The sequence below is a fragment of the Neofelis nebulosa genome, chromosome 1, assembly GCF_028018385.1.
Source record: "Neofelis nebulosa isolate mNeoNeb1 chromosome 1, mNeoNeb1.pri, whole genome shotgun sequence".
NCBI classification, from domain to species: domain Eukaryota; kingdom Metazoa; phylum Chordata; class Mammalia; order Carnivora; family Felidae; genus Neofelis; species Neofelis nebulosa.
Window position 1 is genome coordinate 66977603 of NC_080782.1, and position 22557 is coordinate 67000159.

Consider the following 22557-nt stretch of genomic DNA (forward strand, 5'->3'; position numbering starts at 1 on the left):
GCCTTTCTGCCCTTTTAACATACCAAACTTTTCCCTGCCTCAGGGCCTTTGCCCACTCTGCTCCCTCTGTTCAGGACGCTTCTCAGACCTTAGTGTCTGCATCACTCTTCCCTCAGATCTTTGCCTGGTGGGTCCTTATTTGTCTTTGAGGACAGTCTCACTGTCCCTCAGTCTCACTGTCCCTTCCTGAGAGGCCTTCCCATCTAATGTCCTGCCATTCACCCCTGGTCCTACTCGGGCTTTCATGTTCTCCATAGCATGTATGGCCACTGGAGATTCATTCTGTGGGCTTCTGGGCTATTTCCCTAGGCTTATGGGTGCTTGGCAGGTACTTGCTGAGTGATAGGATGTGAATGAGCATGGAGATGAACAAGGTGGGGGAGTCAGGTGGTCCACCTCTGGCCCCTGGATGCTCTGCCCACCAGCCTTATGCTCACCTGGAAGGCCAGCTGACAGATGGGGCCCATCCACTCCTGGCGATGCTGTGCGGCCAGTAGATGACTGCGCTCTGTGGTGGTGAGCAGGAAGGCACCAGTGTCTCTGGGGCAGTTCTCACCATCAGCAGGCAGCACAGACACGCAGTCAGCCAGGCGGATGACCCGCCGTTCCCCACGCCGGCCAGGTCCCGCAGACCTGTCACCTGCTGGCCCCAGGCCACCATCCCGGACCTCCCAGCTCTCCAGCCGTGCCACACCTGATGGGCCTCCTGCATACAGCAGACCCCATACTTTTCGCCAGGACTTCTGTGGGAGATGAGGATGAGGGATAAGACCCTTGGGTAGCAGTTCTCCCCATAGCTCAGCTCTGCACAAGCTGCTTAGCAAATGCTCCTGACCACCCAGGCTGGCCTCTGCTTGCCCCAGAGGAGGAGGCCTTGCCAGGGCCAGCCCAGCAGGGGAAAGTCTGTGCTTGGGGCCAGTCATCTGTGGGTTCAAATCCACTCCACAAATTGCCTGTGATCCCCCCTGGGCACTAGTGTGCTCATATCTCAAAAAGTTATGAGAACACAAGGTTGAGGCTTCTGCTGGATCATGTCTCCGAAGTATCTAGCAGCTAAGCAGATCACCTGACACTACCATTATGTTGGTACCCCCTAACACCCAAAGAAAAGATCACTTGGGCCAGAGGGACAAGGCCTGGGGCAGGAGGAAGGCCTCAGTCTCATGATGGCAAGGAAGGAAACATGCAAATAGCGTAAAGCAAAGGAAACAGACTGTTTATCTGACCAGGCAGCAGCTGCAGCTGAGCTGTGAGGGTGTAGGGCCTACTGCCTGGTGAGAAAGGTAAACTCCCCTATGTCCCTTAACAGAGCTGGGAGGAGCTGAGCCCTCTTCTGCAGGGTGGGGCTCCTCCAGCTCAGCCCCCGGCCTTCTCTCAAGGGGCCTAGGTGCCTCTACTACACAGGGCGGAAGGCTGTTGGGTTAGCTACCCTTGCCGCTCTGCTCTGCCCCAAGGTTTGGAGTCTTAGACCCTCCCCACTCTTGGCTTCCCCATCCGTAAGCAAGGCAGACTCTCAAAAAGGCCCACTCAGCCCAACCCACTCAAGCTGAGAATGGGGTTCTGTTCTACTCCCCAACACCTTGCTTGGGTCCCCCACCCTGACTCCCTTCCCCATTCTCCTAGGTCCTGGTAGGCTGAGGCTGGGGCAGAAGCCTACTGTCCTGGGCAGCTGCCTGCCAGCTAGGGTCCTCACCTTTCCAAACTTGACGTGCTGTTGGTAGAGGATGCCGTCCTTGATGGGAGTCTCCAGAGGCTCCATGGCCGCAGCCAGGCCCCAGGGCTGCCACTCCGACGCCCCGAGGAGACTGGTGACAGGCCAGAGGGGAACTCCTCACACTTCCCCTTCTGGTCACTTCCCCCTCCCTCTGTCCAGAGAGGCAGCTGCAGGGCTGAGAGGGGGAGGGGAGCCTGTCTTCAGTAAAGGAGCTAGGAATGGGTAGGGGCATCACATATTTCTCCCTTGGGGTTCAGTTGGCCCAAGGTGCCCACGTGTGCCTGGCCCTGGCAGGGGCCTCAGACCGCTGGATGGCAAATGACCTATGTCTGCACCTGGGTCAGCTGGCTGTGAGTCATAAGCTCCAACCTCTCCTCTGTGCAGGGTGGTTGTACACCCCAGCACCTGACATTCCCACAGTCCTGCCCCAGGACCCCCCCTCTAGCCAGACTGGCCAATTCCCTGCTTTCCCACTCTTGAGCCCTGATTGGTACCCTCTCAGTCCTACTCTGCTTGTCTTTATCTTGGAAATATTTCTAATATTCATCTGCTCCTGTCTTCACAGCCCCTGTCCATTGCCAGCCTCACATCTCCCCTTCGAACCACTGTCCCACAGGGCCCACCATGGTCCTTTCTATCAGCCCCAAACCAACCGGTCTCTCCCCTTCCCAAGCCTTTCCTGGTTTCCCACTGCCCTTGGGTCTAGCCTGGGCTCCTCAGTGCATCACTCAAGGTGCTATGTTCTGGCCTCTACCTCCCTTCAGCCCAATGGCTCCAGGGAACCCCCTATCACTGTGCCACTCCAGCACCAGGCTGCCTCTTCCCTGGGAGGTCCCCTTGAGCACCCCACGCTGTCTGAGTGCCAGCTTCACTGGCCCCACCAGTGAAGCTCAGTCCTCATGGCAAGGCCTGGTCATGTGAGTGTGGGTGGTATGCCCCCAGTAGGCCCCTAGAGAGTTCACATGTTCTTTTTTAAACTTTGCTTCTTGCTGGGCACCTTTTTTTTTTTTGCCTCACCTTGCCGGAGGCTAACATCGGGGCTCTGAGTGTGTGTCTGAATTCTGGGGACAGACTCATGTCACTCATTCAATGCCACCTTTAGAAAGGAATGTGTAACCAGGCTAAGCAATACCGTTTGGGGTCACATATGGGGTGCGGGCAGGAAATCTTTCCAAGGGTCTCTCCACCTGGCTTTGTATCCAGTGCAGTCCGGGCAGCCCCGAGCTTCAGTAGCTTGACACCATGTCCTTTGCATGTTCATTGCCATTTCAATGATGAGGAAATTGAGGCTCAGAAACATTAGGTAACTTGCCCCAAACCAAACACCAAGTGACAAACATGGCTTGAGCAACTGCTGTCCTGCTGGGATAAGCATGTGGTCTTGCACATGAAGTGCCGGGCACAGAGAAATCGTTGCCAGTGCTCTTCCTCTGCCTACCCCTTGCCAGATGCTGAAATCCTGTTCCATTTGCCAGCGGTCTCCTGACCGCCACCCCGTTATTCATTTCTCATCTGCCTCTGCCACTTACCTAGGAGCTTCCCAGCAGACGTCTATCTGGATTGCCTGGATCCTGAGCCCAACAGACAGCTGGGCATGAGGTGAGGTAAGTGAGCACTAGTGGCTTGAGCAGCAGTCCTGTGGCATCTGCTTACCCCCTTGGTGAGGGGAACAGAGGGTTCCTACTGGGAGCCTGTGTGAGCCGGCAAGCGGGCAGGGGGCCTGAGGCAGGAAGTCGCCTCCCAAGGGGCCCCAAGAGCTTCATTCAGCTGACAGGAAGAGGGAGGCTGGGGCAAGGCTGGAGATTATAAAGAGCCAACCAGAGACCAGAAAACCCAACCATTTCCCCTTGGCCCACCAATGCGGTCTCTCGAGTCACCAATCCAGCTAGCCCAGAGGAGATAGCCAGAGCCCCCAGAAGGGGACCCCAGCTACATGGCTCCTTCCACAACTAAGACCCAGCGGGCTGAGTGTTGGCGGAAGCAGTAGCAGATGCCAGTTCCCTGCCTCAGAGGGGCTATGGAAGTCAGAGGGTGAGGCCTACCCAGGAGGCAGGGGTCAGGTAAGATGAAACACAGAGGCAGGGCTGGGCTGAGACCAGAGAGGCTTGTGTTTTAATGACAACTGGGGTAAAGGGGAACAAAAATAGAATCCTGGGGGACACAGGGAGCAGGCAGCCAGGCCCAGCCTGGCCCAGCCCAGGCCAGCTGGGCCGAGGATGCTGGCTTTTTGTCCAAGGGGCTGGTGTGTATGTGGGAGGTGGCTGGAGACTGAGGCCTCTTGGAGACAAGGTATGATAGATGGCTTAGAAGTCCATGGAGCTGTGAGCCAGGTAATCCTTGCGGCCAATGTTGCTGACCTGCTTGGTCTGCATAGCCTCCAGTTTGGGGCAGTCCGTGATTCGATGGCCCAGGCCACCACAGAAGGCACAGCCACGCTCTCCTGGGGGCACGGGGGTGAGAGTCAGCATGATCGCAAGGCCAGGCTCCATATCCCAGACCTTGGCTCCCCCAGGACCTCCTGCCCCTGCCCTCTGATGTGCAGCACAGACTTGTTTTGTGGTGTTCCTGTCATGTCTCCCCCCACCCCCCACTGGGCCCCCACTCCTGCTCCACAGTCACCTCCAATGTCTAGCATGGACTCATCTCCACAGTGTAGCACTTGCAGCACGGGTGGTACCTTCTGCTTAGCCTCTAGCAGCAGGGCTTTGAGGTCCATCAGTACCGATTCATCTGTGGAGGTAAGGATAGAACCATCAGGACCAACCCTGGGCCCTGTAGCCAAGACCCATGTAGCCACAGGCAGATGACCCAGGGGACAGCTGAGGTGGCCCTGGTGGCAGACTTACCACAGGCCTTGTTGATGAAGGTCGTGGCAATACCTGTGTTTCCTGAGCGCCCGGTACGGCCGATACGGTGCACTGCAGAGAGAGGGAACAGATCCTCTGGCCCACTGCCCATGGGTTGGGGTCTAGCCCGCACCGCTGACCCCCAAGCTCCCCACCGTAGTTCTCGATCTCCTCAGGCATGTCATAATTTATGACATGCTGGATGGCAGGGAAATCCAAGCCCTTGGAAGCTACGTCTGTGGCCACCAGGACATCCTTCTTGCCTTCCCGGAATGCCTCGATGGCCTTGGTCCGTTCCTCCTGGTCTGGGGAAGGTTAGGCAGGAGCCATCAGAGTGACAGCAGGAGTCTGGGAAGTAGTGCTAGGCTCACCAGGCAGGGAAAGGGTTTAGGTGAGGGGCTGCAATGGCAGCAGAATCCATGCCTATGCATGTACTACTCTGACCTTTGCCCCCATGGATGGCCACCGCTTCGACCCCCTTGAGCAGCAAGTACTCGTGGATGGCATCCACATCTGCCTTCTTCTCCGCAAAGATGAGCACCTGTCCAGAGGACCAACTCCAGTCATGAGGGTTGACTCCAACTGGGCATGCCCAACCTTCTCCAGCATACTACCCCTCACTGCCCTCTCCCCTTCATCCCAGAGGTCCAGGGTCAGCCTGGCTGGCTGCACTCACGGGTGGGGGTGTTTTCTGTAGGCACTCGAGCAGGTATACCATCTTGGCCTCTTCCTTCACATATTCCACCTCCTGCCACCACAGGGGCCAGGTCAGGTGGGCCTGCAAATGGGCTCACCAGCCATGACCCTGCCACAGAGCCTGGGCCCCCAATCCTGGCTGGGAGGGGACCAGAAGCCTATTGTCATCAAGGACTGGTCACCTTAAGAATGTCTGCTGCTAAGGGCTGAGGCTTAGATGAAACCCCCAGTGACCACAAGGTGGTCCCTCAACCCTACTCCAACAGCTTTGATGGAGCCTAGGCAGATCCAACCCTCACAAAAGAGACCCTAGAAGGTGCGCTCATCAGGAGTGCCTGCCTACCTGGATGACATCCAGGCTGGCAGCTCCGGCACGTCCCACGTTGATCGTGACAGGCTTTACCAGGGCACTCTTGGCAAAGTTCTGAATCTTCTTAGGCATGGTGGCACTGAAAAGTAGGGTCTGCCGCTGGCCCTGAAAAAGAGTAGGGTGGGAATGAGGGAATGGGAGGCCTGGGAAGACCAAGGAGCTGGGATGTAGCCCCCTGAATCAGGGCCAGTGGGTGTGCAGTGCAGGGCCTCAGGGCCTGCCACAGTTGAATGTGGCATCCTGGGGAGGGTGGCCAGAAGCTCTGGCCAGGCAGGCATGGGCACCTTGAAGTAGGAGAAGATGGTGCGGATGTCGCCCTCGAAACCCATGTCAATCATGCGGTCAGCCTCGTCCAGAGCCAGGTAGCGACAGATGTCTAGGCTGACCATCTTCTTCTGCAGCAGATCCATGAGGCGCCCAGGGGTGGCCACCATCATATGCACACCACTGGGGATCAAGAAGAGACCCTGAGGTCAGGGCTACCTGCCCATCCCTGCATCTAAGGGCTGGCACTCTGCTCATTCTGCCCTCTGGCCTCTCTCCTGTCTCTCCTCATCTGTCCCCTCATCAATTCCACCACCCTGCCCTACTTGCAAAACACATCTCTCCTGGAAGGGGCTACAGCTTTCTTGACCACTGCTCTGCTCCAGAGCTCCTACCCAGCCATGAGTCACCTCTGCTTGCATATCCTTCCCCCTTCTAGATCACTTACTCCCCTTGCCCCCAGGAGGGTTTATCTAAATCTCCAAACAGGCCTTAGTCTGTGCTCCTGTAACTCCCTTTGTAGGTGTTGACGGGCTCACTTTCCTGGTATTCTGAATTAATCTTTTCTGTATCTGAATCTTCCTTGAGACTGGGAATGCCTTGGAAAGAAGGGTCTGGGTCTGGCCGGTCTGTGACCCCAGAGCCTGGTCCAGAGCATCTGGCATTGTCTCCTAGGGACTGCGCTGTGTGGAAAGGCCATGGATCCAGCCCTGCCCTAGTGCCTCAGCTTCCATGATGGACCACACTGGATGGCTCTGACCTTCCTGGAAACCCTGGGTCCCCCACCTCTGTGCCTTCTGCCCAGAATGCCCTGACCCCCTGACCTCCCAAATGTCCCCATTCCATCTGTTGTGCTCCCACAGTACCTTACCACATCCCTCTGTCCCAACCCAACTGATCTCACCATCAGACAAAAAGCTTCTTGAGGACTAGGTCCACAGAAGGTTTCTGTAAGGGTATGTGGGGGTAGTTAAAGCAAAGGGCGCTTTGGCTTATCTAGGGGTTCTGGGGAGGCCCAGGGGGTGCTTATGCTCACTGTCGGATGGTTTCCATCTGCTCTTTGACAGACATGCCCCCAATGCAGAGAGCGCAGCGCAGGAGTGGGGAGCTATCCTCCTGTAGCAGGCGGCAATAATACTCCAGGATGCCGTGGGTCTGCCGGGCCAGCTCCCGCTGCAGGCACAGGGGCAGAGGTTAGCACCAGAAGGCAGGCCTGTCTCTGCCCTGCCCTCCAGCCTGGCTTACTTACTGAGGGACAGATGATGAGTCCATAGGGCCCTTCACGCTTGGAGAAAGGTAACCTCTTTTCTTGTTCCAGGCAGAACATGATGACAGGCAATGTGAACACCAATGTCTTACCTGAACCCGTGAAGGCAATACCTATCATGTCACGGCCAGACAGGCTATTGGGAGAGAACAGGCCTGATGATCAGGTTCAGTAGAATGCAGGGAATGGATCTCCAGATGGACACCTAGTGACTACTCCTTCCCATCACCACCCTCTTCAGGGCCTCCCATACTCACATGGTGGGGATGCCCTGGATCTGAATGGGTGTTGGGTGGTGGATGCCTTTCTTCTTCAGGCCTCTCAGGATGGCTATGGAAAACAACTTTAGCATCATCCTTGTGTCTCATGGATACTTTATCAGGCCCCCAAAGCTGTAAAATTAGCACTACCCTCTTTGAGTTACAAATGAGGCCCAGAGAAAGAGAGAGAGAAAAATAGACTTGTCCAAGACTTCTAGGCTGAGTGGAGGCAGGATTTGCACCCAGGTCCATTTAAGGCTAATGTCACTTGCCCACTGAAGTTCCCTAATGGCAGAGGACAGTAAATAGGGACAACTAGGACACATGTAATTCAAACCTAAAGAAACCCCTCCTCAAATCCCTCCATTCTCACTACCTGACTCATCGCTGCAGATGCTAAGCTCAGGGGAGGCTGGAACACAGGCTCACAGTTGTTTGACCATCAAAGTTCCCAGTACCTGCAGGAAATTTCATTTCCTTGAAGCTCTTTATGGGTGGTGGGATACCATCTCCTTCCACCAGGATGTGATACTTCTTCCTCACGCGCTCATGCCGCTCTTCAGACATGCTCAGGACATAACGGGGAGGTGTCCAACTGTGAGTGGGTGGTGGGGGTCAAGAGAGGTCCCAGGCACAGCTGGCTCTGGGGTGTCCCTGCCAGGCTCAGCCACATACCATGCCAAGTAAAGATGACTGCTTTTCCACAGACTAGAAAGACATACCTGGTTTTGATTGGATCGTCATATGTGATTCCCTTGGCCATTTCCTTCACCGACATCAAAGCTGAGGAGACAGATGTGGCTCAGGGATGGCTCTTGCTTCCCAGAGGCCAGGACCTTCAGATATAACATGCTTGGGGCTAGGGAGGAGGCTTAGTGCACCTCTCCCCCTGCCTGACTACAACCATACCTCGGCCCTCTGCCACACTCTCCAGGATCTTTTCCTCTTCTTTCAGCTGCTTCTCCTTGGCAGACTCCTTGCGAGCTGAAAAAAGAAGCAGATGTCAGAGACATGCCAAAGCAGTGCACCAAATTGAGCCTCCCCGCTGCTTCCCAGCACACCTTCAGCCTTCTCTTTAAGGTGCTGGTGCTGATCCAGGAGGCTGACGTTGGACTGTGGGCCCAGAGGGATGTCGTCCTCATCTCCCCGGGGCTCGCTGCCGCTGTCCTGCAGCTCCTCCTCCGCAGCTCCTTTGCGCCTTCGTTGCAATAGCTTCTGGAGCTGAGGTTCCACCAGCGCCCCTCAGAGCCAAGCCCAAGACAAAGTGGAGTATCGGGCCCAGGGGGCTTGCGTCAGGATCTTGGCTTTTGGGAGAGGGTCCTGGGCCACGCGACATGGAGGTGCCCTACCCCTCAGATCAGACTGGCAGTCCCTCGTTTGCCTGGGGGCCACGGTCCCAACTACTGACAGCTCACTCCACTGGATGCCACCCTCCCTCCCACACCCTCATTTCTCTTCCGACCCGAGGCTCTCACCAACAGTTGCCGCCGCTGTCGCAAAGGCACGTAAGGCACGTAGTCTTCGTCGTCCTCATCCTCCGCCTCGGAGCGGCTTCCTGTGGCAGTCGCTTCATCTGTGCGAACCCGCTACAGATACACATGAATCAGGCCCAGGCCCCCGCTTTCACAGCTGCTCGCCACCCGCACCGACCCCTACCTCGCTCCCACCTTCCGTTCAGGTTCCGAGTCCTCCATCCTTTGCTGTACGCAGGCGCGCTACGGTAAAACCCCGCCTCAATTTTTGCGTGAGATCCAATCAGATGTGAAGAAGCGGAAGGTCGGCACCTAGTAACGACCTCTGAGTGCCGGATCGCGCAGAGGGACAAACTTTCCCGAGACCCTGTCAGGCAGTGCAGCGTCAAAGTACCCTTGGGCGGCTGCGCATTTGTTGCCAGGGGCGAGGGCGAAGCGTCATACAATGCATTATGGGACGCTGGAGGACTTGGAGCATGCGCTAAACGCTCAAACGAAGACTGGTGGAAGGTCCCACGAGTGGAGATACAGAAGAGACCCGCCTAGCGGAGGCCTAGCTTCGCCCAGAGCCTGACGTCATCTGGCACGTTCCGGGACTGGGCCAGCTGGGACCCCACCGTGGACTGCATCCCGGGCACGGGGCGCGGGTAACGAATCAACTTGCACTGCAGCTGTGACTGGCGTCCTTATCTATGTGACAACACGTATGTTCAGAGTGGTGAGGGATAAATAAAATACTGATGACAGTGTTTTCGCTGAGGGTCTGTACTTATGTACGAAGTTATTATTATTGTAAATGCTGTGATAGAGCTTAGAGTAACTCACTGCCTGGGGAACCAGAGGCTTCGAGGAGACCTAGATCTGAGCTTCCAGAGAAGTGTCGAATCTCAGAACAGGGAGGGGAGGAAAGGGAGAGAAGCCTTCTGATGGAGGGCCCTGCAGGAGTGAAGGTCTGGCCTTGTGCAAGCACACAGATTCCTCAAGGAACAGAAGGGTCACGTGGCCGGCTGCTGTAGGGATAGGAGTGGTCAGAGCTAAAGCTGGATAGGTAGACAGGGACCAGGGCATGCAGGGCCCTGTCAAAAGTAACTTCAACTTCACTGGGGACTTTTATTTGAGAAAGAATGAGCGTGAGGGCAGGAAAGGTGCAGAGAGAGAGGGAAAGAAAATTCCAAGCAGGCTCTGCGGTGTCATTGCCAAGCCTGAGCTCCGGGCTCCATCCCACCAACTGGGAGAACATCGCCTGAGCCAAAATCAAGAGTCAAGGCTCAACCAACTGAGCCACCCAGGCAAGCCCACTGGTGACTTGAAGAGGAGTTATGGGTCAGTACTATTCTTTCCTCCATTCATGTATTTAACATGAGCACGTGCTGGGTATTGTGCACAGTGCTGAAGCAAATGAAAGATGAAGACACAAACCTGACTTGTGAGTTTATGGATTAGTTGAGACAGAAATATAATGGATCTTGATATTCAGGAGAAATATTTTAAGACAGATAAGGTAGTACTTTCTGGAAGCATCACAAGGCAGGGCAAATTGATTCTCATTGTAAAATGGCCTTTCAGCTTGAATGTGAAGGATAAGCAGGAAATGATAAAGGAAAGGTAATCTAGGAAAAAGGAAATGTGTGAGCAAAAGTTGGGAGACCTGAGAGTGCCAGGCCTAGATGAAGACTGAGGTCATCTGGTATTGCTGGAGTGAAGTGCTGGGAGGTGGGGGCTGGTTGTGGAAGCCTCTGAATGCCACCCACAGATTTTTCTCTGTAGGTAAAGCAGCTCCTTGATCAGACCTGCAATTTTTGAATGATGAAGCAGAATTTTAGATAATTATGCCAGTTCAGTTGCAGCACAGGAGCCTGGTGCAAGAGTTGAAAGGAAAGAAGAACAAAGGTAATACATATACAGACAGGTTTCACAGGGGAGTTTGCATACTTTCTTGGAGATTAGGAAAGTCCAGGCATCAGGAATTGTGAGCCTGTGAGTGATGCTTTTTAACATCTTTAGAAGAGGAAACTGGCACTGACAGCCCGTGGTGGGATTCGACCTGGGAGGAAGAGAAGGGGGAGGGAACAGTTTCTGATCCTGCTCCCACCTCTCCATAAAGGGCTCTTAGTGACTGAGTGGCCACAGCCTCCACTGCTTCCCACACAAGCTCAAGTTAAGTGTCAGTTTTAGAGAGAAGATGACATTGGGGGCAAGGAGTTGGAAACACAAGTGTGTACGAGAAAGCATTGTTTAACAAACCTATTATATTAAAATCTGAATTTAAGAACCAGATTTACTGTGGGGGTGGGGTGGGGTAGGAATGAGGTAGTTTGCTTTACTTTACAGAAGGGTTCATTATCCTCTACAATCCAGTACTTAGGTTACAGGTCTCATTCCCATTGGAAAGTCAGATCCAATTTATAGGAACTTCATTTATTCCACTTCTCCTGACAATGTGAATCACCCAGGTTACAGGTGTACAGTCCATAAAGGCCGTAAGCCTTTCCCAGACTCCATCTCACATCAGTTGCAAAGAGATCGAGTCTCACTCCTCCAACTCACTGGTTTTGCAGAGGGGGAAACAAACACAGTATGGGGAAACAGCTGCTCAAGTTTACATACCAGAGTCCTCCCAACAGGAGGAAAGAGCACAGATGCTGCTGTTATACAGGCCTATGCTCTAATCCTAGTCAGCCAGACTGAGTGCACTGAAGTCACTTGCCCATCTTAGCTTTAGTTTCCTCATCTATAAATTGGGATAACAGTCCCATTTAGAACTGCTGTAAGAATTAAGAGGAAATTACTGAACTGCTGACACATAGTATGTGCTCAATGAGGTTAATGACTAAGGCAGAGCCCATGCTTCTGAGTACATTCCTCACCTCACCCCCGTCCCAGACCAGCAAACCACCAACACACCGAACTCTGTGTCCAAATGTTGCTTTATCTTTCGGCAGGAAAGATCTTCACAGTATCAAAAGTAAAGAATTGAAAAACAAGAACAAAAACAAAACCAAACACAAAGAGAGCAGTGTTGGGCCAGCAGTACCATCAGCCCCCAGCCCACAAGCCAGTTCAGCCCCCGGGCTCTGAGTGAGGAGGCTGCGTAGCACCAGGAAGCGGCTCTGCGGAGGTCCTGAGGGGCCCCAGCATGGCACAGCGTCCATTCAACTTTTGGTTGGTCCAGGATGGCGAGGAGCAGGGAGGATCTTGGGCAGGTGGATAGGGATGTGGCGGAAGAAACTGTAGACCTTCAGCTGGCAGTTGGGGTCTCAGGACACCCTGAAGAAGCTTGACCCGGCAGGGGCTGAGAAAACAGGAGAGCATGACTGCACCGTGAGTGAGAACTTTGACTTAGCCTCCCCATGTTGGCTCTGGGTTTCCATGGGTCCCCATGGGTAGGAACAACTGCCTGCTATTTTTACTCCCTGGGCTGAAAATCTTGAATAGACTTCCTTGATTATCTCCAGCAGAGGATGAAAGTTAAGACCCTGCCGGGGGACAGCTCCCCTGTCACACCTCTTTCCAAGTCAGGGTAGGGTAAGAGCCCAGCCTCTGGTCTTTGCTCTCCTACTGACAGGAAGGGGAGAGGCGGCATATGCATCCTGACTCCTGCCTCAGGCTCTGGGTACACAGCCCAGGCTAGGTCCCAAATCTGTGCCAGCACTGCTTTCTCATGCACTCTCAGGGCTCCCACTCTGAGGAGGGTGGAAAAGCAGTGGAGAGCCCTTATGGTGGGAGTGGGACAGGGAGGGAACATCTTCAGTCTTGGGAAAAGAAATCAACCAAAGAGGGAGTCCTTGAGAGAAGACGGCTGGATGAGGTTTCCTGGCTGACAAGGGCATTGGGCTGTGGGAGAAGATGTGCCCCTTTTATTTTCAGAAGAGGCAAAAGATGAAAGTGCCTGGGGTCCCCGTCACTCCTGGATCCTGTGGAGGTAGAAAAAAGAGGCAGGAGGGCACCCTGGTCCTGGCAGAAGCTCCTGAGGGTGTGGACATTTCAGTTTGGCCAAAGACCAGGGAACCTAGCCCTTTCAGAGAGAGGGGCTAAGGTGAGTCTAAAGACAGTCCTGACTCCGGGCAGCCTGAGGTGCCATAGGGAGCCGAGCCTCAAAGACTGCCCTAGCTTCAGGCTCTCTGGGCTGTTCCTGGGGAGCTGAAGCCAGCATCAAGGGTGGGGAATCCTGACCCAAAAAATGACAAAGGGACTCAGCTGAGGGTCCAGGAAGTCTGCTGCCCTGGCCCAGAGAGGCGTGTTCCTGGCACTGAAAAAAGGAGAAGTACAGGTGAGGACACCCTCCCAGGGGTCCCTGAGTTCAGCCTACCTGCCTCAGTTTCCTGTTGCCTTAAGGGCAAGTTGTGTGATTGCCAGCTAGAAAAGGCCCGATCCCAGGGACAGAGCATGGAGTTAAGACAGGGCACTGCACAGCCATTAGGCTGCAAACCCAGCACCAAGGCCTGTCTGCCAGCCAGCCTTCTCTCCTACACTATGGTTCTCAGCCCTTCTTGGTCTTCTATTTGCAGTCCAGAACATCATCTGATATGTTAGTATTGCAGGGGCACCTGGGTGGCTTAGTCGGTTGAGCATTCGACTTCAGCTCAGGTCATGACCTTGTAGTTCGTGAGTTCAAGCCCCCTATCAGGCTTGCTGCTGTCAGTGCAGAGCCTGCTTCAGATGCTCTATCTTCCTCCCTCTCTGCCCTTCCTCACTCTCTTTCTCTCAAAAATAAATAAAACATTGGGGCGCCTGGATGGCACAGTCGGTTAAGCGCCCGACTTCAGCCAGGTCACGATCTCGCGGTCCGTGAGTTCGAGCCCCGCATCAGGCTCGGGGCTGATGGCTCGGAGCCTGGAGCCTGTTTCCGATTCTGTGTCTCCCTCTCTCTCTGCCCCTCCCCCGTTCATGCTCTGTCTCTGTCCCAAAAATAAATAAAAAACGTTGAAAAAAAAAATTAAAATAAATAAATAAATAAAACATTAAAAAAATATGTATGTCAGCATTTCAGACAAAGGACCAGTGTAGGTGGCTCGGAGAGGAGGCCAGAGCCCAGCTCAGGGCTAGATCTCTTCTTCAGGAGGCAGCCCAGCTATCATTTCTTCATGGAGCTTGTCATATTTGTGGAGAGCGCTCACCAACTCCTCCATGCCTAAATGACCTCTCCAAGGTCTTGGTCTACCTCATCTGCCTTCTCACTGGTCCTTTGGGGCTGGCCCCTTCTTGTATGGTTTTAGCTGGGAAGCATCCTGGTAGCCTACCAGGCCAGGCAAATGAGATTCAACCCTGAGGCTAATAATGTCAGGTGTGGGGGCAGTCCTCTGGGGACTACGGCTGCTTGAGAGGCAGATGGTAAGGGAAGCAGGGGCCTGGCAGAGATAGTCCAAGGATGGCAGTGCAGGAAGGATCCTTCAGGAGCACAGGCAAGAGGGAACACAGGAGGGTCTGGCCCAGGATATCTTCAGAGAGTGTAACTTGTGGTGCTGTTGCCGTGGAGGTACAGGGGCCAGGGCTGGCAAGCTGCTAGGCTAACTCCATGTGCCCCAGAGCATGAAATGGTCTGGCGGGGGCACAGAAGTGACAGAACTTGGGGAGAGGGAGTACGTGCAATACTTAGGGGTCTCCATACTTCACTGAACTGTGCTGGGAGTGGTTTTCTTGAGGCTGAAGTTGGTCCAGTTCACAGCAACTTTCTGACGAGTTTGCTTTGCAGAATCCAAACAGAACCTATTGGTTTTGAGAGACACCAAAAAAGCACAATTAGAGGTTCTCACTGCTAGACCCCCGTTCTAGACCTGTGTGTCCTGGTCAATAAAGGAACCAAGTCAGCTCTGTACCAGTCCTTTGGTTCCAGGGTATTGGGATCTAGCAGGTTATGTGAGCTCTGCTGGCTTTCTGGACAGAGTGCCCACAAGCCAAGGGAACAATGTGTTAAGAGACCAACACTGCCTCAGGATACAGGGTTGCTCCTCACAGTGTATTTTTACTGCAGCTACACTGGGTTGCCTTCTGTTCCCCTAGGTACTGCATGTTGCTTTCAGCTTCAAACGTCTATACCTACTAGCTCCGCTGTCACAAAGGCCCTGTTTTACCTTGCCCACTTGTTCTTATTTCTCAGGTCTCAGCTTGGTTGCCACCTCTACTAGGAAGGCTGCCCTGGCCTCGCCTACGTTTCAGCCTCGCCTGTCGCCCCACTTCTAGCTGCCTCCCCCACAGCCCCATACCCTTACTCTTCCAACAGCACTCAACACTGTTTATGGCTCTCTCTGCACCTAAGCTGTGTTTGATTTGCCTCTACCCTAGAGCTCAGCCCAGGCAGAGCAGAGAAAGTGCAAATGAATAAACAAAGTGAATAAAGCTGGAGAAAGCCCTGGTTCTTGGGGCCTGACATGCCTCCTTCTCCCTGTCCCTTATACTTTTCCAGATGCCCTGTCCTGCCATGTGGCCACCTGGGTTCCAGGAGATACACTGGTGGGAGAGAGCTTGGAGAGGCTCTCCCTCTGAGGGAGTTGGGCTGAGGGAGAGCCTGAGTGTGGGTGGGCGAGAAGGCATCCCCACACCTACCTCTTGAAGTACTCCACCTCCCGGTCAGTCTCATCCATCTCCACCCCATCCATGTCCTTGGGCAGGAACACATCGTCTAGGAAGACACAGCCAGGAGGGCTTAGTGCCCATGGCCAGGCCTCTGGGGTCATGCTCTTAGGGCAGCACTGCCCACACGCAAGGATTACCCTCCACCCTCTGGCCTGGCTGGGGTGGGGGTGGGGGTCAGCCACTCAATTCCTGGTGCACTCACCCAAGGAGGCGGCTGTCTTCTCCTGCTTGTTGCGGCTCCGGCGGCTGCGACCCTTGCCCTGTGGCAAGCTCTGTGGCCTTGCTGGGCCTGGGGGCTGCACAGACTCTTGCTCCAGAGGCCGTGCTTTGGCCTCACCTGGCCAGTTTCGCCAGGAGCTGCCCTTCTCGTCAGCTTTGGGGCCAGCAGCCCAGCCTGGTCCTGGCTGACTCCCCCGGCTCCCTTCTCCAGCCTCAGCACAGCTGCCCACCTTGGGAGGCTCTGTGGCCTTGCCTGGCTGCTTGGTGCTGGGGATCTGGCCCTTGGCATTGGGAACCTCAAGGCTGGCAGGGGACCGTGGGGCTGGGCTTGCCTCGATCTTCTTGGCCTGACTGCCCTGTCTCTTGCCCTTCCGCGGCTTCCCAGCTGAGACCACAGGCTCGGGCAGCTCCTGCTTGCAACTGGGAACCTCCTTTGGGCCTGGCTCCTCAGGGCTAGGGTTGCCTGGCTTGGGTGTCTTGACCCAGATCACCCGGGACAAGTTGGGCACGGCGTTGAGTCTCCTCACTAGCCCATTCTCAGGGATGATACCAGGAGGGGGCCCCCTCACCTCTGTCCATGGTGGGTGGGAGCCTCTCATTTCTGTCCATGGTGGGGCTGGCTCACCTGGAACTCGTAACGTGTGGTTCTGAGAGGAGCCCAAAGTCAAAGGGGACAGGTCAAGATTAATGTCAGGCCGTTGCTCTGAGGAACCATTGAGGTTTGAGGGGGATAGGCTCTGGGGCTCTGGCTCAGCAGCACCCTCCTTAGAGAATCCATTGCTGTCCATGTTGAGCTCACATACACTGAAGCTGGCACGGATAGAGTCCTTGACAGTGTTCTTGATCTCTTGCAGACGGCTGCTCAGGAAGCTATTTACTCGATCCAGCTCCTGGTCAGGCCACTCCAAGAGCCTCTCCCTGGCAGGCCTTGGCTCCCGGCTTCCAGAAACACTACGATTCACCTGCTTTAGAGCTTCTGCTGCCAAGTGGGCCTTCTCCTTTTCCTGCCAACATAAGACGCAATTTCAGCGGAGGCCAGGCAGCTACCAGGCACAGTGTGACACCTGACACATCAGCCTGGGGCCCGCCTTTGCAGCTAACTGGCTAGAGGCAGGGTGTTGCCATCCTGGCCTGCTCACCCACCCTGTGGGAGTGAGGATGAAATGCAATCAGACAGGTGCATGTCCTGGGGATGGAGACAGACCCACAAAGGATAGGGTTTTTATAGCTTGTTCATCCAGAGCCCTGGTGTCGTAGGGCCTACGGACACTAGGACTCAAAGGGATAGGAATGCAGCTAATTGTACCTTGCCTTCCAGGCTTGAGTTTAAGCAGTTCAATCACTTGCTGAGTCTCCGTGGACTCATCTGCAAAAGGGGGGAACAATAATTCTGGAGTGAAGACAAAACTGGGGATGCATGTGAGGCAGATGGCTGCTACAGAAGCATTCTCTCCAATTCTGCTGGTGGTAGGGGAAAAAAGCTGTGGTATCATGAGGGGCGAGGGCTTTAAGAAGATGGGCTGTGAGACCACCATGGCCACCATGGTAGGTCAGACTGCTCTGGATGGCAGGAATGTGTGTATGGGCACTATGGAAGAGGGCGAAGTTCCCATACGAAGGCCACTCACCACTCAGCTGTCTCCAGTAATCAAGGCCATGCCTGAAATGTGCCTGATGGCATACAGTGGCAGCCACATGGGGCCCCACAGCAAGATGTAAAAGCAGCCACTCTACCTATGTGAGAACTTGGGGGCTGGACTGTTAGTGTCAACAGATCTCGTTCTGGAGAGTAAAAATGAGAGTCTTTGGGTTCTGAGTCACCCCATTCCTTTGCTCAACCTCAAGTGACCAGCAGGCCAACAGGCCTTTATTTTTAAAAAAAAAAAAATTTTTTTTTTCAACGTTTTTTATTTATTTTTGGGACAGAGAGAGACAGAGCATGAACGGGGGAGGGGCAGAGAGAGAGGGAGACACAGAATCGGAAACAGGCTCCAGGCTCCGAGCCATCAGCCCAGAGCCCGACGCGGGGCTCGAACTCACGGACCGCGAGATCGTGACCTGGCTGAAGTCGGACGCTTAACCGACTGCGCCACCCAGGCGCCCCCCAACAGGCCTTTAGAGGGAGATGGGAGACAGATGTCAAAAGCCCACGGGAAGGAGGTGATGGTGGCGCTGGGCGAGGGGCTAGATGACTTCCACATTTCATGTATTTCTAGTTGATGTGGGAATGGAGGGGAGAAACAGGAAAACGAAACTGGGGAGAGAAAAGAGGGCTTGCGACCACTTCAGAGTCAACTTAAAGAGGGTGACTCTGTGCCCCAGCAAGCATCCATCTGTTTTAAATATGGCTCTGCAACTGACTAGCGCCACAACTGTGGGACCTTGGACAAATCACTTACTCTCTCTGAATCTTATTGTCCCCCTTTGTTAATTCGGTAGAAAAACTACCTACCTATTCCTCATGGTGTTGCTAGGAGGACATCTGAGGGGGCATGTGTCCCTTTCCCTGGGTGCTGACAAGGCTGTGCCTTGGCACCATGGTGCTCATGTGAGGAAGCAGCTCAGTCTGGAGCAGTGTTTCCAGCCATGTGCCCTGAAGTTTAAGGCCATGAGGATGGACAAAGGACTGGAAGGCCTTTCAAATCACTCCTCCCCTGCACCAGCCAACTTTTTCTGTTAGGAATGGAAGTTCTATGGAGGATTTCAAATCTGAAAACGAGTTAGAGGGAGCGATGTGGGACCACGTACGGCTTGGTAGTGAGAGGAGGACAGAGCACAGAACACTAACTTTCTGTTACATGCCATGAGCCTGACCCTTCCTGCATGTCATCTCGTTTCACCCTCACAATGGCCCCTGGCAAACATTATCCTCAATTTGCAGATGAGGACATGTGACTTTGGAACGAATAAGGAACTGGCCCAAGGTTACATAGCTAGAAAGTGGCAGAGTTGGGACAGCACATCCAGGTGTGATCTGCAGTTCCTATGGCTTTCAATCCTGTTTGACAATCACTTCTTGACCATCAACTAGGAGGCACTGGGCTGGGCTCTGGGCAATTTTACTATGCATGAGAATTCTGCTGAGGGAGGCAGACATGCAAACAGGCTGTTTAATGCTGAGTAACAGGGAAGAAAGTACTATTGATACTCTGGGAACCCAGACCAGGCCATCAGAGGCGCTTCCCACAGAGGAGGCAGTATCTCCCTGGGCACTGGAGGGTGACTGGGATCGTCCTGGACAGAGACTAGCACTTTCTAGGCAGGAGGAGGAGCAAGTGTAAAGACTGGGAAATGGGCACACACAATCTTTAGGGAATGCAAATATTCATAGGGAGAGCTGGAGCCCCAATTTCTTTTAGGAGAGTGGTAGGGAGTGGTGGGCAGGAAGGCCAGAGGGGAGAGACTGAGAAAGAAAGCTGGCAAGCTAAGCAAGGACTGGATCCTGAAGAGCCCTGCAGGCTCAAGTCTGGGTTTGATCCCGAGGGCAATGTTCGGCCACTGAAGGCTTTTTAAGTAGTAGTAGTACGGTGGAGAGAGAAGTGGATGGTCTGAGCTATTTGGGAGGTAGTGTGGCTGGGATTTGGTGGCAGGTGGGGAGAGAATGAGAGGAGTTACAAGAACGACACTGACAACCACTGGTGCTGCTGCAGCAGCTTCCCTGACCACACATTTTGTCGAACCTTTCTGTGCATCACTCCATTTCATTCTCGCAACCATCTGAGTTAGGTTCTACTGTTATTCTCATTTTGTGGATGAAGAAACTGAGGCTTAGAGGTGAAGTGATTTGCCCAAGGTCATCCAGCAAGTGTGGCAGAGCCAGGTTCCAAACTGAGGTCCGATTCCAAGGCCCGCTGCTCTCAATCACCATGATGCGTTCCTCCCAGAACGGCATCCTGGGTTCTGGTTCAGGCTACTGGGTAGATGGTGGTGGTGCCATTAACTAGACAGACAACGAAGAAGTAAAAGCAGGCCTCTTTGGAGAAAGATAATAAGCTCAGTTTTGGATGTGCTCAGTTTGAGTACTGGTATGACATTTGTGAGGAGGTGCCCAGTAGCAGCAGATATCAGTGTGAAGGGCAGGGAGGAAACAGGTGGACATAACGAACCAGGAACAACACTATCTAGATGGCTTCTCTTTCTCAGAAAGATATCCTTTAGGGGGAGGGTCAGAGAGAGGAAGAGGAGTCCACAAAGGAGACAGAAGAGAGATCAGAGAAGGTGAGAAATCTGGAGAACACGGCATTCCCATTGTCCTTTCCCTGTCCCCGCCTGGCTGAAGACAGGGCCAAAGAAAGCAATATTTGAAAAGGACAACCAATACAAAATGTGAGATGCTGCCTAGCTGACAAAGAAGGTGGGCCAGGAGAGTGTGATTTGGCAACAAAGTTGTCACTGGTGGCCACTGGTGTCACTGGGGGATAGTTTGTGAAGACAGTGCAAAGACAGTGAATGCAGGTAACATTTTTCAAGAAATTTGCCAGGAAAGAGAAAGAGGTGAGGTGGGTGAGAGAGAGAGAGAGACAGAAGGGGGGGGGGGGAAGGGGAGGGAGGCTGTACCCTCAAGGCACAATTTGCTTTCAAAAGAGAGAGTACTGGGCATAGTGAAACACTGGGAGACAGCCCAGAGGAGAGGCCAAAGCCAGAGCAGGAAGCTGAGGTTAGACTGAGGAGGCAGTAAAGGACTGTAAGGCCTTAGGCAGGAGAAGGGGTAAACTCTTCCCTCATGACAACAAGTCTGCAGGTGGAGTGGTAAGATGCTGAGAGAGTGCCTGTCTGCTGGCTTTTTTCCCTTGCTGAAACAGGAAGTGAGGTCATCTAACAAAAAAGAAAGGCTGGGTGGGGAAAGCCTGGAGGTTTGAGAAGAATCTGGAGGTCTGACAAAGAAGCTGTGGTAGACAGAAATGATGAAGAGCGTAGATCAGGGAGCTATGCCTGTTGGGCAATGTGAGGGCTCAAGCAAGCAGGAGACCAAGGGGCTTTGGTGCCACAGACAGATCTGATCTAGAGCTTTCCTTGAATTACAAAAGAGGAGAGGCAGGTAGGGGTCAAACCCAGGGCTGCGATTTTTCTGAGTGGGTGTAATGGAAGGGCAACAGGGCAAGGAATTGAGAGTACTGGTAAGACAGTGAGTCAATGATAGTCAGGGGATCTCTATGGCCTGGGTAGTGGAGGAAGGGGCAGGTGACAGCCTTTAACGGACGAATAGGAGTGGCTGAAAGGTTGTAGATGACCGAGCCAGGGTCAGTTTCAAAGGAGTAGGGGTTAGTACATGAGGGACAGACAGTCATGGGTCTGCAAATGATATAAGGGAGCAGAAAGACACTTAGCTTTATTGGTCTCCTGAGGTGGGAGAGAATGAGCAGTCTCCACTGGACGGCTCCCAGGGGAAGCTGTGTTTGTGATGGACAGCCAGACTGTGGTTAAGTCTGAGGGAGAGGAAGGACACTGGAGAGGAGGCTGATGTATAAACAGATAATGACCATGACTCCCTATCACATGACCTTGCAACTGCCTGGTGCTATGTTGTATTCTGGCCTCTAGACTGGGCTGGGCAGACAGTAGCTGTGCAGCAAGTTTCCGAATGAGTGAATAGAGGGTGATAAATGGCAGCTAAGGGAGACATGCAAGGTAGAGTGGCAGTACAGTAGCAGGAGTTACCTGAAGTCTGAGCTTGGAAGGAAGTTGTTGGAAGGAAAAGGAGGGGAGAAAAGAAACTGTTACTGGTGTTACCAGCAAAGGGGTAGGGATGTATGAGCACAGATTTACGGAAAGCACGCAGGCCTACGAACTTCAAGGTGTGCTCGCTGGGACCTAACTGGAAACCACTGCCTTAAGCGGCTAGGGAAGGCTAAAGAGACTGCTGTTGCCCACTAGACACTTCTGGCCAGGCAACACTGGATGGGAGAAAGAAAGTGCTGACCATTTTCTGAAGGCAGCAGTGGAACCTCTTGGCTCACTACTTCAGGCTGCAGGGAAAGGGTCCTGGTTTGTCCTTTGGGCTGGAAAAAGATGTAGAACTGCTGCTTTCCAGAGCACCAGGGCCGTTTGACCACCCAGGACCTGGAGCAAGCTGGTTGTCAAACCCAACTCTTCGGCTGCTGGGCTCCCGTGTGGCACTGTGCAGACACAGCTGGGGGTGGGCAGGTGAAGAGGTGATGAGGCAGCAGGGGACGGGCCGTCAAGCCCTGGGGCTCGCCTGGGAGCAGGGCTGCCCAGAAATAGCTCACTGGGTTCTCTCCTCAGCCCTCTGAGGAGCTCACCCAGCCCACGGCTGGGTCCTTCCCATGGCTTCAATTACACCTCCAAGCTGGAAACTCCCAGTCCCACACCTCCATCTCCACTTGGAGGTGGCGATTCTCCTGAGAATCTCCCAAGTCAACGTGCCCCAACTGAATTTCCTGTCTTCTGCCAATCTCATCCTCATTCAGTGAATGGAGGGCACACCATCCTGTCAGTCATCCAAGCAAACACCCGGGAGAAATCCTGACTCCTTCATCTCTGTTCTACAGTCAGATTACCAAAGCTGGTCATGTCTGCTTCCCTTGCTCCAGCCCCAGCATCATTCGGCTCTCCCCTGGCCCTCGATATTCCTTCCTGGAGTGTCAACCCTCCAGGCTACCTTCCATATTGCCACACAGTCACAGTGGAATACAGATCTGACCTAGCACATCCTTTGATAAAAGTCCTGCGGGGACTCCCCTCAGCTATAGGATCAAGTCAAAGCTCTTTAGCAGGGCCTATGAGGCCCTTTCTCACCTCTACTAGCTGTCCTGCCTCTGCTCTATTCGAGCTCTGGTTACACCAAACTGCTGTGGATGTGCTATGCCTGCTGCCAGAACTCTCCTAAGGAATCTGAACTCACTCCCTACAACTCAG

At 53.8% G+C, this 22557-nt stretch overlaps 3 protein-coding genes and 1 long non-coding RNA gene across 26 annotated transcripts in view; 1 reads left to right on the top strand and 3 right to left on the bottom strand.

Moving 5' to 3' along the window:
* Window positions 1–1847, bottom strand: part of DOK3 (docking protein 3) — a 4632-nt gene extending 2785 nt beyond the window's left edge. Inside the window, exons 1-2 of the mRNA XM_058724792.1 lie at window positions 1694–1847; window positions 438–743 (exon numbers count right to left, since the gene is read on the bottom strand). Of these exons, the coding sequence (XP_058580775.1) occupies window positions 438–743; window positions 1694–1759 (372 nt within the window). The 5' untranslated portion in view covers window positions 1760–1847. The remainder of the gene's footprint in view (window positions 1–437; window positions 744–1693) is intronic.
* Window positions 1–15261, top strand: part of LOC131509272 (uncharacterized) — a 25154-nt gene extending 9893 nt beyond the window's left edge. Inside the window, exons 3-7 of one of the 3 annotated variants that reach the window (XR_009260401.1) lie at window positions 3163–3318; window positions 8373–9593; window positions 10657–10779; window positions 11832–12210; window positions 14987–15261. This is a non-coding gene — a long non-coding RNA (uncharacterized LOC131509272). Of the gene's footprint in view, window positions 1–3162; window positions 3319–3608; window positions 3775–8372; window positions 9594–10656; window positions 10780–11831; window positions 12211–14986 lie in introns of those variants that run through there. The other 2 variants (XR_009260402.1, XR_009260403.1) reach the window with 2 other exon arrangements.
* On the bottom strand, window positions 3800–9225 carry DDX41 (DEAD-box helicase 41). The gene is made up of 17 exons (XM_058724722.1): window positions 9085–9225; window positions 8893–9003; window positions 8479–8638; window positions 8327–8401; window positions 8140–8200; window positions 7876–8012; window positions 7415–7487; window positions 7140–7293; window positions 6927–7063; window positions 5911–6073; window positions 5600–5731; window positions 5237–5308; window positions 5005–5101; window positions 4716–4865; window positions 4561–4632; window positions 4334–4444; window positions 3800–4154 (listed from the first exon to the last, which is right to left on the bottom strand). The coding sequence occupies exons 1-17, from the start codon at window positions 9109–9111 to the stop codon at window positions 4018–4020; spliced, it is 1869 nt and encodes a 622-aa protein (XP_058580705.1). The 5' UTR covers window positions 9112–9225; the 3' UTR covers window positions 3800–4017.
* Window positions 11799–22557, bottom strand: part of FAM193B (family with sequence similarity 193 member B) — a 32202-nt gene continuing 21443 nt past the window's right edge. For 20 of the 21 annotated variants that reach the window (XM_058724556.1, XM_058724573.1, XM_058724564.1 and 17 more), the window contains 4 exons: window positions 15665–16685; window positions 15433–15508; window positions 14498–14595; window positions 11799–12181 (listed from right to left, as the gene is read on the bottom strand). In XM_058724556.1, the coding sequence (XP_058580539.1) occupies window positions 14499–14595; window positions 15433–15508; window positions 15665–16685 (1194 nt within the window). In that variant the 3' untranslated portion in view covers window positions 11799–12181; window position 14498. Of the gene's footprint in view, window positions 12804–14497; window positions 14596–15432; window positions 15509–15664; window positions 16686–22557 lie in introns of all 21 variants that reach the window. The other variant, XM_058724548.1, reaches the window with a different exon arrangement.